Source organism: Mustela nigripes, chromosome 16, assembly GCF_022355385.1.
Source record: "Mustela nigripes isolate SB6536 chromosome 16, MUSNIG.SB6536, whole genome shotgun sequence".
Lineage (NCBI taxonomy): Eukaryota > Metazoa > Chordata > Mammalia > Carnivora > Mustelidae > Mustela > Mustela nigripes.
The window spans coordinates 41,635,410-41,652,515 of NC_081572.1; the positions used below are offsets into that span (position 1 = coordinate 41,635,410).

The 17,106-nt window shown below is 50.8% G+C and overlaps 1 protein-coding gene across 2 annotated transcripts; it reads right to left on the reverse strand.

The window, feature by feature from the left end:
* Positions 1-2,108: 2,108 nt before the first annotated feature.
* Positions 2,109-8,426, reverse strand: SLC46A1 (solute carrier family 46 member 1). Of its 2 annotated transcripts, none has more exons than XM_059379641.1 (5): positions 8,121-8,426; positions 6,750-7,602; positions 4,541-4,624; positions 2,739-2,895; positions 2,109-2,197 (listed from the first exon to the last, which is right to left on the reverse strand). In XM_059379641.1, exons 1-5 carry the CDS (start codon positions 8,346-8,348, stop codon positions 2,140-2,142), a joined length of 1,380 nt encoding a protein of 459 aa, XP_059235624.1. In that variant the 5' UTR covers positions 8,349-8,426; the 3' UTR covers positions 2,109-2,139. The 2 variants fall into 2 exon arrangements, with proteins under 2 accessions (XP_059235624.1, XP_059235625.1); XM_059379642.1 differs by having other exon boundaries at positions 8,072-8,161.
* Positions 8,427-17,106: the final 8,680 nt, after the last annotated feature.

Sequence of the window (17,106 nt, forward strand, 5' to 3'; positions counted from 1 at the left end):
GCTCCTGAGCCTCACGGTCAGAAAGTCAGAGGTCTCACGCTGGGCTTGGGACACCTTCCTTCTACTCCCCCTCCTGCCAAAGATTCGCTCTCTAGCCAGTCCCGGCCCCAGCTCTAGCCTTCACTGCTCTTGACCCTGTCTCCTTCAGGCCACAGGAGCGGCCACCAGTGCCAGGCCCTGGATGCAGAGTGGACATTGCCCTCGCAGAGCAGCGTCAGTAATGATACCCGGGCATGAATGCTCTCCCAGGGAAGCTTTCTTTTTGTCATCATCAGTCCCCCTCCCTCCTGAGGTGCTCTGCGGGTGGTATTCAGGGAGGCTGCCAGGCCATTTCTTCCGTTCCTGCACCCTCAACTGCTGCCCCTTCATGACTGGGGAATCCGAGCTCAGCCTCCAAACCTGAGTGATGACCCCCACCCCCAGCCAGGCTTGGCCCCACAGGGTTAGTCCTGAACGGGGGCTGAGAAACAGCCTTTCCCCCAGAGCCTGCTCTGAGATGGGCCTGCAGGGGCAGGGTTTTCCGTCTGCAAGTCCAGGCTGAGTGGCCCCTACCCACCTCACCCTAGCCGTCCCCAGGGACTGAGGACTGCTCAGGGACACCCAGAGGTCAAAAGTTCAGCTCCAACTCCTTCATTCTTCTCCCCTGCCCAACAAGAGAGGCATTTCATTCTAGAATGTGTGAGGTGGGAAAGGTCTCAGCATGTCATCTAATCCAGTGTTTCCTAACTTGACCACCTGTGATCAGATAGCTCAGAGCACTGCTGACCCAGCCCTTCGGAGGAGGGCTTTGCTCAAGGTCACAAGCAAGCCCAAGGCAGTGCCCAGAGCAGAGGCCAGGCCTAAGGCCAGACCAAAACCTTTTCCCAACCCTTCTCACTGCCTTAGGCTGGGACAGTGAAAAACCGTATTCCCCGCCTTGCTTTGGTCGGTAAATTGGGAACGTGGCAACAGGCCCGAGCTGCAGAAGCCACAGCTGACCCCAGTGGGGTCACAATTCACACCTGTGTGATTTCTAAAGCAGGGAAAGGAGCCAAGCCCTGTGGCCAATGCAGGCAAGTGCCACCTGATCTGGGTCTATGGAGGGGCTGGCAGCCCTCAACAAAGGTGGTACCTTACTACTTCTGGGCCGGGCTTCCCTAACAGCCTGGAAAAGGGCCCCTTGTTCTCTGAGAAAGTGCAGCCCCGATCATATCGGGGAGTCAGGCCCCTCTCCGGGTTCCTGTTGAGCTACAGAAGTAGGAGGACAGTCTCAACACACGGTCCCACTGAAAAGCGTGCCAACAGGAGCGTTGGAGGGCATAGTATCAAAACCCGATGCCTTCAGGGGTGGATCTCTGGTGGACCCTCGGGAATGGGCTCTGTCCCCAATCTCTCCACTGGCCTAAGGCCAGCCGGGCAACCCTCCAGTCTCTCCAGCAGCTCAAGAGAAGAGAATGAGCAGTGAGATGCGGTGTGGGCCAGCCCACGGCAACTCAGGGGGCCCCTGCCCAGCCCAGAAGCTTGCTGCTGTCTGACTGCTGGTGGGCAGACTGGGAGTGGGAAAGCAGACAGCCCCAGAGCCCAAGGCCTTCCGGGCCCAGAAGGTTCACTTCAGTGTGATTCTTTGGATTTATTGTGATTGGCATTGCTAAGTTCAGAGGGTCGATCCCAGCCCAAAATGGCAGCACCCTCCCCCAGAGGGCACCCAGCCCTGCCACAGCCTTCCCCTCAGAACCACATCCGTCACTGAGGGACTACTGGTGGCTGCGCCCCAGAAATGGCCCGGTGAGCTGTGCGATCTGGGCTGAAGCAGAGATGCCAGAGATGCCAGCCCTTGCGCTTCAGCTGCTCCCTGAGGTGTCCCTCCGTCGGGACCTCCACTCTCCTGGAGGGTTCCGTGTGACTGCTGGTAGGAAGGGGGCACCCACCCCCGTTAAAAATGGCTTCCCCACTGCCTCCTGGAGTAGGACCGTCTGGGTTCCAAGCCTAGGTTGAAGTCCTGGGCTGGCACAGCCGTCTAGCTGGACCACCCTGTCCGAGGCAGATGCGTGCCCTCTGAGGGGCGGTGCCCGTGTCGCGCGGGCCGGGATCCAGATGCATACTTGGGGTTGCTTTGTGTTCGCTTCGCTCCCTTTGCCCTCTGTCTCCGGTGCAGGCGGATCAGGGGCTCTGAGGAAACTGCTGGAATTCAGGGTGAGGATTAGCCTTTTCCAGCACCCTGTGAGAGAGACCAGATAAAGGGTTCAGATTTGACATGGGGAGACATCCTCAGCTCTTAGAGATGGGACACAGGCTTTCTCGCGTGGACTGGGACAGGTATTCCCTCCCAAAGCCGAGAGGTGGAAGACAAGGAAATGTCCAGAGACAGGGCTCTGGAAAGCAACTCTTAAGGCTACAAGGGGAAGAACCCAGAAGGTCAGGCTAGCCTGGGGGCTAGCCATATTAGCTGAGAAAGCTCTCCAGGCTTCTTGTTAGCACATCCCCGCCACCTTACTTCCATCTGCAAAATGGGAGTGGAGGAGGGGAGCTGAGGGAGAGAACACAGCCTTGCCAGCAAGCAATGGGAGCCTGTCCCTTCCCCTACTGCCTCTCCACCCCTCAGCCTTGCCCTTGGGGAACGGCCCCTGGAAGATTAGGCAGCTGTCCTCACGGGGAGAGTCAAGGGGTTCCATGAATGAGTTCTGGTTGGGAGGAGAAGAAAGTGGAATTCTTTGGGATAAAGGGCATTATTATGATCAAGAGTCAGAGCCCTGCATTACCCAATCAAAATGGCCGGGATGAAGAGGAGGGCGGCTCCCAGGAGGAAGGGGAACCCCTTCATGAAATTCAAGGTGGCTGGGTAGAGCGAGTTGAAGATGCCAGAAGCCATCAGCATGGCCAAGCCATTGACACAGGCCACAGCAGAAAAGAGAGCACCTGCGAAGAAATAAACATCATACTTTTACTTTGAGATGGAAGACATAGGTTCAAATCCCAGCATCACTAGCTCACTGCTGTGTGACCTGGGGCAAGTCACTTAGCGTTTCTGAGTCTCACCTTCCTCAATAATAAATCCTACATCATGTGTTGTGATAAGGGTTCAATGAGGTCGTGCATGGAGAGCGGTTGGCACACGGGCTACCAAATAAATGACTGTTGTTAAATCCATGTGTTCAAAGTATGTGTGCTATCTTCTACCAAAACCCTGATAAAATGGGTTTTGGTTTATGTTCTTTGGGAATCATCTCCTGTTTGGATTAATTGCTGGCTTAATTCCCAGTTCCAACACTTATTATCTGTGTCATCACTGAATAAGTTGCTTATTCTTCCGGGTTTCTGTCCCTCTTCTGTTGAACAAGGACAATACCTATTTCACAGATTGGCAGCAAGAGTAAATTCACATGTAAAAACATCCATCACAGGCCCTAGCCCCCTGCAGGCAGGCAGTTAGTGAGGGCTGTTCTTTTCTCCGGTTCCCCTTGGGGCCTCTCTGGGTACAGTGAAGATGCTAGAAAAAAGGCTTACTGAGTGAATGAATGAAGGTACATGGGTTCAGGGTGGGGGTAGTGGGCTGCACATGGCACCAGATCCCCCTTCTAGGCCAGATGGGGGGAAATGGATGAGCCAGGTATTTCCAGACTAGGATCTAAAGACCCAGAGGACCCAGAAGCTATTCCTTAGAGAGATGCCAGCAGAACCCAAATTTTGCAAAACGAGCAACAACCCAACAGAAGTTGAGTTTGCACTCTGTCAGAGTGTCAGAGCCAGGAGGACCTTGTCATCAGGAGCAAACCACTCACGTTACACAGGAGGAAACAGGCACCAAGACAGAAAGGGACCTGCCCAAGATCACACAGCCAGTGGGTGACAAAGCCAGGACCTGCTGCTCTTAAAAACAGAGCTGGGGGAGCGCCTAGGTGGCTCAAGCCTCTGCCTTCAGCTCAGGTCATGATCTCAGGGTCCTGGGATCGAGCCCCACATGGGGCTCTGTTCAGCAGGGAGTCTGCTTCCCCTTTTCTCTGCCTGCCTCTCTGCATACTTGTGATTTCTCTCTCTGTCAAATAAATTTTAAAAATCTTAAAAAAAAAAACAAAAACAAAAAACAGAGCTGGGTTTGCATCCTAGCTCTACCACTAACAGGGACCTTGGCTGACCCGATTTAACCCTCTGGGTCTCTGCTTCTTCATCTGTTACTTGGGGACAAGGAAGTATCTAAAGGTTGCTTGCTTCCTCTCTAAGCTTGCACACTGGCCCTAGTGAAGCAGGGAACTCTGACATCATCACATCCATTTTACAGACAAAAAAGCTGAGGTCTGGAGAGAGTAAATCCTGTGCTCGGGTTACCCAAGAGAACAAGTGTGCTCTGCTGACTGCAAATTCCAACCCCGTGATCTCAAAATCCAAGGTCCTATGGTCCTCTGCCAGCCCTAGGCAATTTGATAGAAGCGCATTTGTCTTGGCTACTAACGTGTTCTGGGTGGGAGGGAGGAAGGTAGGTCCCTCCTGGCTCACAGTTGCTCTCTGCCCAGTTCGGGCAACACCGGCTCTGAGCAACCAAATGCAGGCTGACCCTGGCACTCACCCTGCTCTGACTCGCCCACCAGCCTGGAGAGCTTGGCCCGAATGATGGGTGTGATGACTAAGGACAGGAACAGGAGTCCATACCCTGCAGAGAAAGAAACAAACAAGAAAACAGGGTCAGGGAGTGGGGTGCCTAAGCACGGTGCACAGCAGAGCTCCTCTACATGCATAGCCCACGTGGGACTCAGGATGGACACAGGAAAAGCTTCCCTATTGAAGGAGACAGTGATCATGGAGGGTCAGAGACCACCTTTCTCAAGGCTTGACCCACCCACTACCTCTTTTGTGAATGAATGCTGATTTCCCTCCAATTATGTTCTTGTCAGAATGCCTCTTGCGGTCACAGCAGGCACGATGCACCCACCTTGAGTTTCAAAGGGATGGCAAGGCACAGAAAATAAGCATGGGCTTTGGAGTTGGCCTTGAGTTCCTAACCTGATGCCATCTCTTACTAACTGTGTGGCCTTGGACATGACTCCCATCTGTGAAATGATAACAAAGCCTTTATCACAGAATGGCTCTAGGGTCTGTAGGAGGCTGAATAATGGTCACCTTAAGACATCAGGTCGTAATTCCTGGAATTTGTTAATAATGCCTTATTTGGAAAACGGGTCTTTGAAGATGTGATTAAGGATCTTGCAATGAGGCGATCTTCCTGGATTGGACTGGGCCCTAAATGCAATCAAGTGAATCCTTAGGGGGAAATGGAGGGAGATGTGACAGAACAGAGAAGGCTCACAGAAGAGAAAGAGCCCATGTCACTACAGAGGCAGAGATTAGGGTGACTTGGCCACAAGCCACAGAATGCAGGCAGCCAGCAGAAGCTGGAAGAGGGGAGGGAGATCCTCTCCCAGAGCCTCCGAAGGCAGCATGACCCCGCTAACCCCTTGCCTGAGGCCCACTGACACAGATACTTCACTTCCGGCCTCCAGAACTATGAGAGGATACATTTCCATTATTTTAAGCCATCCAGTTGGTGAAAATTTGTTACAGTAGCCCCGGGAAATGAAGTTCCTTTTCCCCTTGCGTTTGTTACTCAAGGGCTTACAAGCTTTCTTTCGTAACAGTTTCTCTCCCTTCCGTGGCTGTTGGTCCTAGAGCACAGTGGACCCTCACAAGTGGGTATCTGAGGTAACCCACGGCCCCTTCAGGTGTCCAGCCCTCAAACCCCACTCCGCTGAGGCTCCCCAGAGTCATGACAGTGTCTCCATCATCTCTGCACTCCTGAGGGCACTAAGCCCAGCACCGGGGCCTCAGGAGATGCTGTGGGCAGGAGCGGAAGGTACCTGGTCCCCTTCGGCATCACTCTCCATGCAAGCAGCCAAGTTAAGACATCTCTGATTACTGATCAGCTCACTTTGTAAACAACGTATTTAAGGACTCGAACAAAATTCATCTGTCTCTCTAAAAAAAGTTAACTTCCTCATTCCTAGCCACCCCTCTCCTACCAAAAGAAAAAGGGGGAAGAGAGAGGGAGGAAGGGGAAGGGGATGAGGGAGAGGAAGAGAAAGAAAAAAAAGAACTAAGGCAGGCAGAAATTTGATATCTGTGTCAGAGAAGACTTAAAAAAAAAAAAAAAAAAACTCAAGGAAGGGGTGCCTGGGTGGCTCAGTCATTAAGAGTCTGCCTTCTGCTCAGGTCATGATCCCAGGGTCCTAGGATTGAGCCCCACATCAGGCTCCCTGCTCAGTGGATAGTCTGCTTATCCCTCTCCCATTCCCCCTGCTTGTGTTCTCTCTCTTGCTGTGTGTCTCACTCTGTCAAATAAATGAATAAAATCTTAAAAAAAAAAAGAAAACCTCAAGGAAGGTGATCAAGGATATTTGAGGTAGGGCCTGTGATTCTTATCAGAGAAGTGAATATTAAGGCATTAATGGCATGGACTTTGTTTAAGAACACCATAAATGCTGGCTGTGGGAGGCCAACAAGTGAAGTAATCAGTGTATGAGCCATACTTGTGTCTTTTGCTCTATCTTACTAATGATGTTTATAGTTGACAACGTGGATTAATGACCGAGGTCTGTCTTTTCCGGCTAACAAGGATGGCATTTTTATGAAGATTCTTGGTTGTCTGTCCTCCAGTGCAGGCAAGGAGCCTAACAATGATTCTAGACACAGGCACGAACCACATTTAAAGGCCATGAGTGTCTGACCCCCAATTTTCACCCAGCACCTCTGGGACAAACCGTCCCCGAGCCCACCCACTTAACCTGTAAACATGAGAGGGGTGATGGTAGCAAACGCAAAGACCCCCATTCCCAGAATGTTGAAGGCCAGGCCAATCTCGGCCACCCAGGTGTCGGCCAGGCAGTGCTGCAGGAGCCGCAGGCCCACCAGGCTGGTGAGGTATGGCAGATGCTGCGCGGCAGAACCGTAGCCGATCAGCTTGGAGTCCCAGCAGAGGGGTCTGCTCAGCTCGTAGAGGGTCAGGATGTCCTGGGCTCCAAAGTGCACAGTAACTACCATGAAGATGGCCAAAGAGTACAGGGCTAAGTGCCTCCTGGACTTCTCTGGGGCCGGAGACGCATACAGCTGGACAATGGACCGGTGATGGCGGAGCGTGAAGAGCCGTGCAGGTGTTGGCTCCTTTACCGTCTCACCAAAGCAGAAGGCTGCATAGAGAGTCATGGCTATCAACAAGGCCAAGGCCAGCCAGAAGGGGTTAGCATAACCCTGGGCCCTGAGCCAGTGGCCCCCAAGGAGGCTGGCCAGCATCCCTGCCACCCCAATGCATGCCTCCAGCAGGGCCATTCGAATGGTGCGGCTGCGGCTGGAGCTAACATCCGCCACCGAGGCAAAGCCTGCAGCCAGCAGGCCACTGAAGTCCCCCAGTAGTGCGCAAAGGATCCGGCCCAGCACGAAGTAGCCCACGTGGAGCTGCAGCTGCACCACGAAGATGGACACCAGCGCCTGCAGCAAGAGGCCCAGGGAGGCCAGCACCAGTAGGGGACGGCGGCCCACGCAGTCACTCCAGGCACCCAGCAGGGTGGACGAGAACAGCCCCACCAGGAAGCCGCCCAGGTTCATGTAGAGGGTCCAGTGGGAGGTAAGGGTCTCCACTTCCTGTGGGGACATGAATCATAAACAGGTGCTATTCCTCACTGTGGGCTGCCCGTCCTGCAAAACACCACCATCCTGGGAGATACAGGGATAGGGACTCTCCTCGAAGCCCTTAACCTCAGAGAATTTTAGTAAAACTCCCAAAAAGGGACTCTCCTCGAAGCCCTTAACCTCAGAGAATCTTAGTAAAACTCCCAAAAACTTGGCCCTGGCTTATGGGGGAATGGACCACGGTCCCACTCCCTTACTTTCACTCTCTTTTGTTAATTCTCATTGCCTCGCTTTACCCAGAGCGACATTAAGCACAACACCCGCCCCTTTTCCCCCCGCAGCGGTCGCTCAGGCCCCAACTTTGCTCTGGCCCCGTCCATTACCTACCCCAAAACCAGCCCGCCCTCTCCCGGACGCAAGCCCCGCCCCTCGGCCGCCCCCATGATCCCGCCCGGGCCACCTCCCCCCGCCCCCACCGCACCGCCGGTGCCCGGCTCAGCGCGCCTCCCGCGCTCCTCCCGCGCCGCCACCTTCATGACGGGGTCCGTGCTGTGGTTGCTGCAGCCGGGCCTGTCGCGGGTCCCATTGTAGCCGAGGTCGGCACTGAAGCGGTGCCACAAGTACTGCGTAGTGAGCGGGCCCTGCAGGACCAAAGCGAAGTTGGCGAGGAAGACGAGCGGCTCCACGGGGCCGCGGCACAGCACCGCGGGGGTGAGGCGCGCGCGGGCCTCTCCCGAGGGGGTCGCGCACCCCTCCATGCGCGTGCGCCTCAGGGGCTTCGCCAGACGGGTGGCTGGGCTTTCTGCGCCTGCGCCTCCGCCCAGCGTCCCTTTTTAAAAAAGTCTGACGGGGCGGGGCCGCTGTCCCCCTCACTCTCGCCCCGCCCGCTGTGGGCCGGTGAGGGCGGGAGAGGGGCCCCACACCCCTGCCCCAGAGTGACCTCATCTGCAGTCTGTGCGACGATACCGCCCTGCAGCCCTCCTTTCCAGGCCCAGAAACTCTCCAAACGATAACAAAAATATCAATAATTAACATTTATTGATCATCTGCTGGGCACTGTACTAAACTCCGCATGCATTATCCTTCCAACAACCCTATGGCTAGCCATTATTAATGGTCACCGTCTACAGATGAGGAAGTCGGGACATGGGACACTGCAAGCAGAGCCCGGGGAGCACCTAACCTCTGATGCCCATGCTGATGTTCTGCGCAGCAGCAGAGGCAGCTTAGTTTTGTGACTTTGGCTCTGCTACCACCATGGCCATGGCACTTAACCACTGTGCTCCATTTCTTCATCTTTAAAGAGAGGATGCTAACAGAAGCTGCCTCAAAGAGCTGCTGTGGAAATAGTTTGGTACATTCTAAATGCTATTATTGTTATCAATGGGCTGTCACTTGCTCCACATCTGCCATAGGATCTTTTCCTGGGAAGCCAGTCTTGTTTCGGAGGCTCAGGACTGGCTCTGCCCTCCGAGGAGCAGAGGAGAAGCTGGAGGAGGACCTGGGAGGCCATCAGGTGTGGCCCTATGCTCCTCCTACTGTAGGAACTGGGCCAGAAGGCAGTCACACCTGTCTGGGCATGTTTTATTGCCTATAAAAGGGGAAAACATTACCTGCCTTTCTCCTTTATCATTGACTCACTTAGCCCATTTCTTGAGCACCCCTTATATGTCAGGGACCATGCCCCGCATGCTCCAAGAACGCCTTTACCAGGCCCTGTAGTTTTTAGAATGGTGGGGTTAGAAGCATCAAAGAATCCTACTAATCTCCACAAGAGTTCCACTGTGGAAAGAGCTTTAAAGGGGAGGAGCTGTGGGACTCCAAGGCTGCTCATTTGAGGGCCTGACCAGGTCTAGGAGGGAAAGGACCCAAAAAAGGCCTCCTGCCCTGACAGTAGCGCAGCTGAATGTATTTCTGGAAGCAAGCTTTGGGCAGTGACCCACAGGCCTGAATTTTGGGCATGGTGAAGTTCCCTTTCCGGATACCATGACTGTGTTTGGTGCTTGCTGCTGGCTTATTGACCATCCCCCACCTCCCCGCCCCCACCCCAACCCCACCTCCACCCCCACCCCCAGCCAGAAGGTGTCCTAGGCTCACAACTGGTAGATGCTGGCTAGATACTGGTGGACTGAATGAGGCCTGCACCGCCCACCCCCAGAACCATTAGCACCCTGTGGTCATCCCAGAGGTAGTAAATTCCACATTTAACATACAAGCCCCAGGGTTGTCTCCCTCCCCTCCCCACTACCTACAGAAAAGCTTGGCCCGGTTATGTCAGCTGCAGGAAGGGAAGAATTCCTAGCTAAAATTGGATTGTTCTTTCCTGGAGAACTAAGGCCAAGTTCCCTCAGCTGGGAATGGGACAGGGTTTAGACCACTCCGGAGCTGGAGCCTATGGTGGTCACTAAACCAGAGGCCACCACCTCCCCTTTTCCTTCTCCTCCTCCTCCTCCTCCTCCTCCTCCGCGTTCCCCCCCTCCTTCTTTTAAAATTAATTTATTTGAACTATGCAACACATTGTGCCTCCCTTTTGTGCTAAGCCACAGCAGGATAAAGGGGCCTAAACCCAACTATATGTCCCATCCGAGGCACCCCTCACTAGGGCACTGATTTCTGCAGTAGTTGCTACTTTATTATTGGGGCCTAATCTTTTGCCTGTATTGGCCCTTGGGCACTTGGGGTCCATGTGTTTTGTTTGGTAATTAAATGTTCAATAAATTCACAAAATAAAACAGCTAAAAAATAGTAATAATAAAATAAAATTTATTTATTTGAGAGAGGGAGACAGCAACAAGCAGGGAGAGGGACAGAGAGAATCCCAAGCAGACTCTCTGCTGAGATCATGAACTGAAATCCAGAGTCCAATGCTTAACCTTTGAGCCAGGCACCCCTAGACCAGAGGCCTCTTCTAACCCCTTTAAAACCTAGCTGCAATCAGGTCATTGCTCTGCACAAAACCATCCAGTGGTTTCCATTTCATTCAGTGAAAGCCAAACCATTAAGAGTGCCCTAAGACGATTTGCCCTCTCTGACCCTTTCCCTACACACCATCCCTTGTGCTCCTTGGCTTTAGCCAACCTGGCCTCTTTGTTCCTTTAATCAGTCCCGCAGGTTCCTGCCCCCAGGGTCTTTGCATTTACTCTTTGCTCTACCTGCAGTGCTCTTCTACCAGAAGAAGGTATGAATGAAGCTTCCTGGCTTCATTCACACCTCTGCTGAAATGTCACCTGAGCCTTCTAGATATAGTGGCAACTTCCCTCCCCCATCTCCTGGCACTCCCTAACCCCTTAACTCGTTTATTCTCTCCATAGTATTTGCACTATCTGAATTATTATAACTCTCTGGTTTCTCTGTTTTCCATCTCTCCTTACTAGAAGGGATGGCAGGGGCTTTATTTACTTTGCTACTGTATCCTCAGCACCTAGAATAATGTTCAGCACAGGGCAGGGCAGATGCTCAGAAGGTGTTAGTTGAATGAATAAATTAGTTCCTCGAGGAGAAAGGAGCCCCAGTCCCCATGGAGAGGGTTGCCAGTGTCAGGCTGCACTGTAGAGTCCAGAGTCCAGGAATCCTCACCCAGAAGGAAGCCTAGAGATCATAGCTTTGCCTACCCACCCTTTTAAAAGGTGAGGAGGGGTGCCTGGGTGGTGCACTTGGTTTCAACTCAAGTTGTGATCTCAGGGTTGTGAGATCAAGCCCTGTGGCGATCTCCATGTTCAGCGCAGAACCTGCTCAAGACAGTCTCTCCCTCTCCCTCTGCTCCTCCCCTACCCCAAATAAATAAATCTTTAAAAGTGAATAAATAAATTAAAGATAAATAAAAGAAATTGAGGTCTTACTAGAGGGAGTGAAAAATTCTTGCCCTTTCAAACCTTTAAAGGAAAGAAGTGATTGTCAAGAAAGAGCTAGGTAGGGGTGTCTGGGTGGCTCAGTGGGTAAAAGCCTCTGCCTTTGGCTTGGGTAATGATCCCAGAGTCCTGGCATCCAGCCCTGCATCAGGCTCTCTGCTGAGCAGGGATCCTGCTTCCCCCCACCCCCACCCCTGCCTGTCTCACTGCCTACTTGTGATCTCAGTCGGTCGAATAAATAAATAAAAATCTTTAAAAACGAAAGAAAGAAAGATGTAGGACTTAACTCCATCAGAATTAAACCCCTAGATTAACAGGCAAACAGAGTGGGTACCTGGGTGGCTCAGTTGATTAAATGGCAAACAGAAAACAAAATATTCCTTTTAGCTCTTTTTTAAGTGTATTTGATAACAACTTAAGATCTCTCCCTCATCCATCAAGTGGCTAAATAAAAACCAAGCCCCGAGAGGTTGGAACTCGGAACTGTGTGTGAAACACACATGTGTGCTTTTCTCCGGCTTTTGGATAATGAAAGGAAAGCTGTGCCTTTGCTTTTGTTTTTTGTGGCCAACACATTAGCAGAGATTTTGTTTTAAGGGAGAATGCCCAAAGCTGGTAAAGCTGGTGTGAACCAAACACAGCTGAGGGAGTTTGAATGCACCCTTTCAAAAGACAGGTGGCTAATGTTGCATCAAGATTCTTAAATTCTCGAGTTACTTTGAGGCTCTAGCTTAAGGAAATAATATGAAGTACTCCCCACCAAAAAAAGCCTTATGAGTCAAGACATTCTCTATCATATTATTGATTGAGAACAACATATTTGTCCAACAAGCAGGAAATTCGTGGAGTAAATTATAATAGATCCATTCAAATGGCTATTCACCGTTAAGATGATATATTCAAAGAGATTGTCGTAATATAGAAACTGCTTATGTCACCATTTTTATGTGGAAAAACTAGAGAAGTTTTTGTCCATATGGTACGGTCATGGGTATAGAAAAATCTGCTGAGGGGCGCCTGGGTGGCTCAGTGGGTTAAGCTGCTGCCTTCGGCTCAGGTCATGATCTCAGGGTCCTGGGATCGAGTCCCGCATCGGGCTCTCTGCTCAGCAGGGAGCCTGCTTCCTTCTCTCTCTCTCTCTCTCTCTGCCTGCCTCTCAGTGTACTTGTAATTTCTCTCTGTCAAATAAATGAATAAAATCTTTAAAAAAAAAAAAAAAGAAAGAAAAATCTGCTGAGTAAAGACGAGAAGATACCACACCAAAAATATTCACAGAGATCTCTCTGGGTGGAGAGGCAGTGAGGTCATGTTTTCTTCTCTTCTTTCTCCTTTTAAAATATTGTCAATTTCCCTAAAATAGGCATGTATTTTAATCATGGAAAATATCACATTTTTAAATATCTGATGACGTTCCTCTACTTTAAACCCATTCTAGCTCAGTTGCCATAGATCAATTTCATGCCCATTGGCATTCTGGAACCGTTTGTAGAAGCTGCCTTTCACTGAACTAGGAACTGTGTGAGGTCATTACATATATTATCTTATTCAGTCCTCAGCACTTAAGAGATAGGCACTATTATCGTTTTTACAGATGACATATCTGTATTAGAGAAATGTAGGAAAGAGGTTCTTCCCACTTTGAGAGTCGATTTTCTTCTCCTGACACCCATTCCAGGGCTTTCTGAATCCCAAGCCTTAGTATGTGTTAGTTCCTTTGCCAGGAATGCCTTTTCCACATCACTTGGCCTATTCAACTCCTATTCATCCTTCAAAACCCGCTTCTGTGTCACACTGCTATGAAGAATTGGTCATTGCCTCATATGAACTTCCACAATACCATGTTCATAATTTAGCCCTGGTTTTATACATAACCTGGCTGTAAATATGGGTTCACAGTTTTGCCTACTCCCTGCCCCTACCCGTATTTGACTTGAGGGCAGAGACAGTGTGTTATTCATCCTTGCATCTCCTAGCAAGGGGCCTGGCATGCAATAAGGTAAAATGTTGACTAGGTTTGTTGGCATGCACCCACTCCAGTCAATTAGTTGCGGCTACTTGAATTGCTGCATTGATGGGCTATTTCTCTGGCTTGGTGGGAGGGAGTCCTGTGATCCATAAGTGATGTCTGCCATAGTCTTAGGAATGAAAAGTCTTGGCGCTAATGACAGTGTTGTCCAACCCTGGGTGTGTACTCGGTACTTTTTGTTGAAAAGCTTTAGAGAAGTTTTTGGAAGCTATCCTGGCTTCTTCACACCCATCTGGGTAATGCCTGTAGAAGACTGTGTTACAGTCACTGTGAGAGGTGGTCGCAACAGGGATTCCTCATTTAAATGGCAGTCTGGGGGATGCTTGGGTGACTCAGTCAGTTGAGCTTCTAACTCTTGATCTCAGCTCAGGTCTTCTTCTCAAGGTCATGAGTTCCAGCTCCTCATTGGGCTCCACGTTGGTGTGGAGTCTGCTTAAAACAAAAGAAAACAAAACAAAAACTAAACGGCAGTCTGTCCCAACTTCCACCCAAAGCTCGTACTTCCTTTCCACAGGTCATCAACCACAGCTTCTGAAGAGCTATTTATGTTTTCAGATCTTAACAGGGAATGCAGAGAGAGCATGAGGGGAAAGCCTATTCCCATTTTGAGTTGTATTTCTCACATGCCAATTCTAAAGGTCAAAGCAGCATCCATATCATGACCACGGGTGTCCCTAGCACTAATATGGAAGTGGCAAGTACATCTGTCTCCTGATGAGACTTCGGCCGAGTGCCTTTCTGACTACTGTTTTTTCACCTAGTAAGTTACGTCTGGCCTCTGTTTCCTTGCCTGTGAAAAACGAAGTCATAACATCCGTCTAGGGGCATGGTTGTTAGGATCAAATGAGAAGACGTGTGTGGCTGTGTCCAGCTGCCAGGGACGGTGGTTTCTGTTGATCTGATCTTGAAGGTGGGGAGGGAATTCACCAGAAAGAACTGAGGCTGTTACAAACCAGGGGGCCAGCTGAACTGCAGACAGGAGTGCTGGCTAGAGGCCACAGAAGTGAGGGGCTGGAGGGGGAGCTCCCCAACCACTTACCCCACAGGAGCGATTCCCCAAACCACTTCTTGTCTTGGGGCTCCTACCTTTTTTAAAAAGATTATTTATTTATTTATTTGACAGAGAGAGAGAGAGCAAGAGATCACAAGCAGGCAGAGAGAGAGAGGAGGAAGCAGGCTCCCCGCTGAGCAGAGAGCCCGATGCGGGGCTCGATCCCAGGACCCTGGGATCATGGTCCGTGCCGAAAGCAGAGGCTTAACCTCCTGATCCACCCAGGTGCCCTGGGGCTTCTGCTTTTGATCTCATTTTCTTTTTCTAAGTTTAAAAAAATATATTTATTTATTTATTTTAGCAAGTGAGAGAGTGCGTGCATACACACATACAAGGGGGGAGGAGCAGAGGGAGAGGAAGAGAGAATCTGAAGCAGACTCCCCGCTGAGCATGGAGCCTGATGCCGGGGCTTGATGCCAGGACCCTGAGATCATGACCCGAGCCGAAATCCAGAGCAGGCCACTCTACTGGACTGAGCCAGCCAGGCTCCCCAACACTTTGTTCTTGCTAGAGCCTTCTCATCTCTCCTTCCCTCCCTCCATTCATTTCCCATCAACAGTCTGCCAGGACCAGGCTGGGTGCTGGGGTTACAGACAAGGGTTTCCCCAGTCTCTTGCCTGGAGGCGTCCCCAGGCCAGCAGAAGGTGCACTGCCAATCCCAAATCGCAGTAGTAAACGTATGCAGCAATGCAAATTAGTTCAGAACTTCCTCAAGAGGAAGTCAAAGAAGGAGTCACAGCAAAGGAGCTGAATTTTGAAGCAGGAAATGAAGAGAAGTTGCTAGAGGAACAGGGAAAGGAAATGAAGAAGGGCTTTCTGTGCTGTAGAGAAGGCAGTTCCATCTAATTATCCATGAATACCACAGTTAAATAGAATTATTGTGTGTGTGTTAAGCTAATTTGTTCAATGTAAATATTTATACTGCAAAAGCTTGTCTTGGAAAGTGTTCATTTTTTTAAAAGATTTTATTTATTTGACAGAGAGGGAATATGAGCAGGGGAAACAGCAGAGGGAGAGGGAGAAGCAGGCTCCCCAGTGAGCAGGGAGCCCGATACGGGACTCAATCCCAGGACCCTGGGATCCTGACCAGAGCCAACGGCAGATGCTTAACTGACTGAGCCACCAGGTGCCCGGCAAGTGTTCATTTTTAATTTGCCTGAATCCTCAAGTGAGGGAAATGGTTCCAGGCCTCTTGACCTCTGGGAGACCGTGCAGGGGCTCCTCATGGCCAACATAGTTTGGGGCTGACAATGAAGGTCATGTCTAGGGGTTCTTGGGAAGGACATCTTTTGGCCAGGCCCTCCCTCCAGTTCCAGGCTCAGAACCCCGGCACTGATGGCCTGGAGCATCTGGCTTTTCTTTTTTTTTTTTTTAAAGATTTTATTTATTTATTTGACGGAGAGAGATCACAAGTAGGCAGAGAGAGAGGAAGCAGGCTCCCTGCTGAGCAGAGAGCCCGATGCGGGGCTTGATCCCAGGACCCTGAGCTGAAGGCAGAGGCTTAACCCACTAAGCCACCCAGGTGTCCCGCATCTGGCTTTTCGAAGCGCGTCGGAGAATGAAACATAGACAAGGCTGGGGGACAAATCAGAAGGCTGTGCCTACACTGTACAGCCACGTGGCTTATCCAGAGATGCTCATTCCCAGTCCAGGGGAAATGGGCAACAGAATTACTGAGCAGCGAGTGCTTGTGACTGACCCTCCCCTTCCTTGGTGTGTTCATATACCCAGTTGTCCTATGCTGACCGTGTCAACACATTCTTTTGATATACATGTCAGTCGTGCTGATGAAGTGAAAACAGACTTCCGGGCGCCTGGGTGGCTCAGTGGGTTAAGCATCTGCCTTCATTCAGCTCATGGGTCCTGGGATGGAGCTCTGCATCGGGCTCCCTGCTCACTGGGGAGTCTGTTTCTCCCTCTCCCCCTTCTCTCCTAATCCTGATTTCTCTCTCCCTCTCTCTCTCTCTCTCTCTCAGATAAAGAAATAAAAATCTTTAAAAAAATTGACTTCCATTTAGGGCACTGCTCTGGACCCGTCGTTTCATAAATACAATCTCTTATCCTCATTATCACGCAGGGAAATATTTGAGCTGGTGTCTGTCTGACCCCCAAGCCCCACACCCACATCTTCTATTCACAGACACAGAGCCTGCACCCAAGACAGGGATAGCACGGTGTTCTTAAAAAATTATGTGGCTCACATAGTATATTTTTAATTCTGAATTCGTTGCCACCATTTAAGAGTTGGAAGATTCACATGAAAATCTAGATTTCTGGATTCTCTTGAAAACTCGGGGTCGTGGCTACGTGCACACAAGCCTACTCCCGCTGAAGGAATTGTCCCCTCCTTTGGGGTGGAGCCTGTGTCCTCCAGCTCACCACCGCCCCGCCACTCACCTTCACTCAGGGGAAGGATGCCTGGCCCCTTGAGGCGCCCTGCTGTTGTCCGAGAATGAGATCCCAAAGTTTCTATAGGATCTATACTGAGACTTTCTGAACATAAAGCAGATGGGATCACTGTGACATTATGCCAAGCTGCTATTCTAAGGGTCTGAAAACATTCTGTTGCCTTCCATATTCGTTTGATTTAA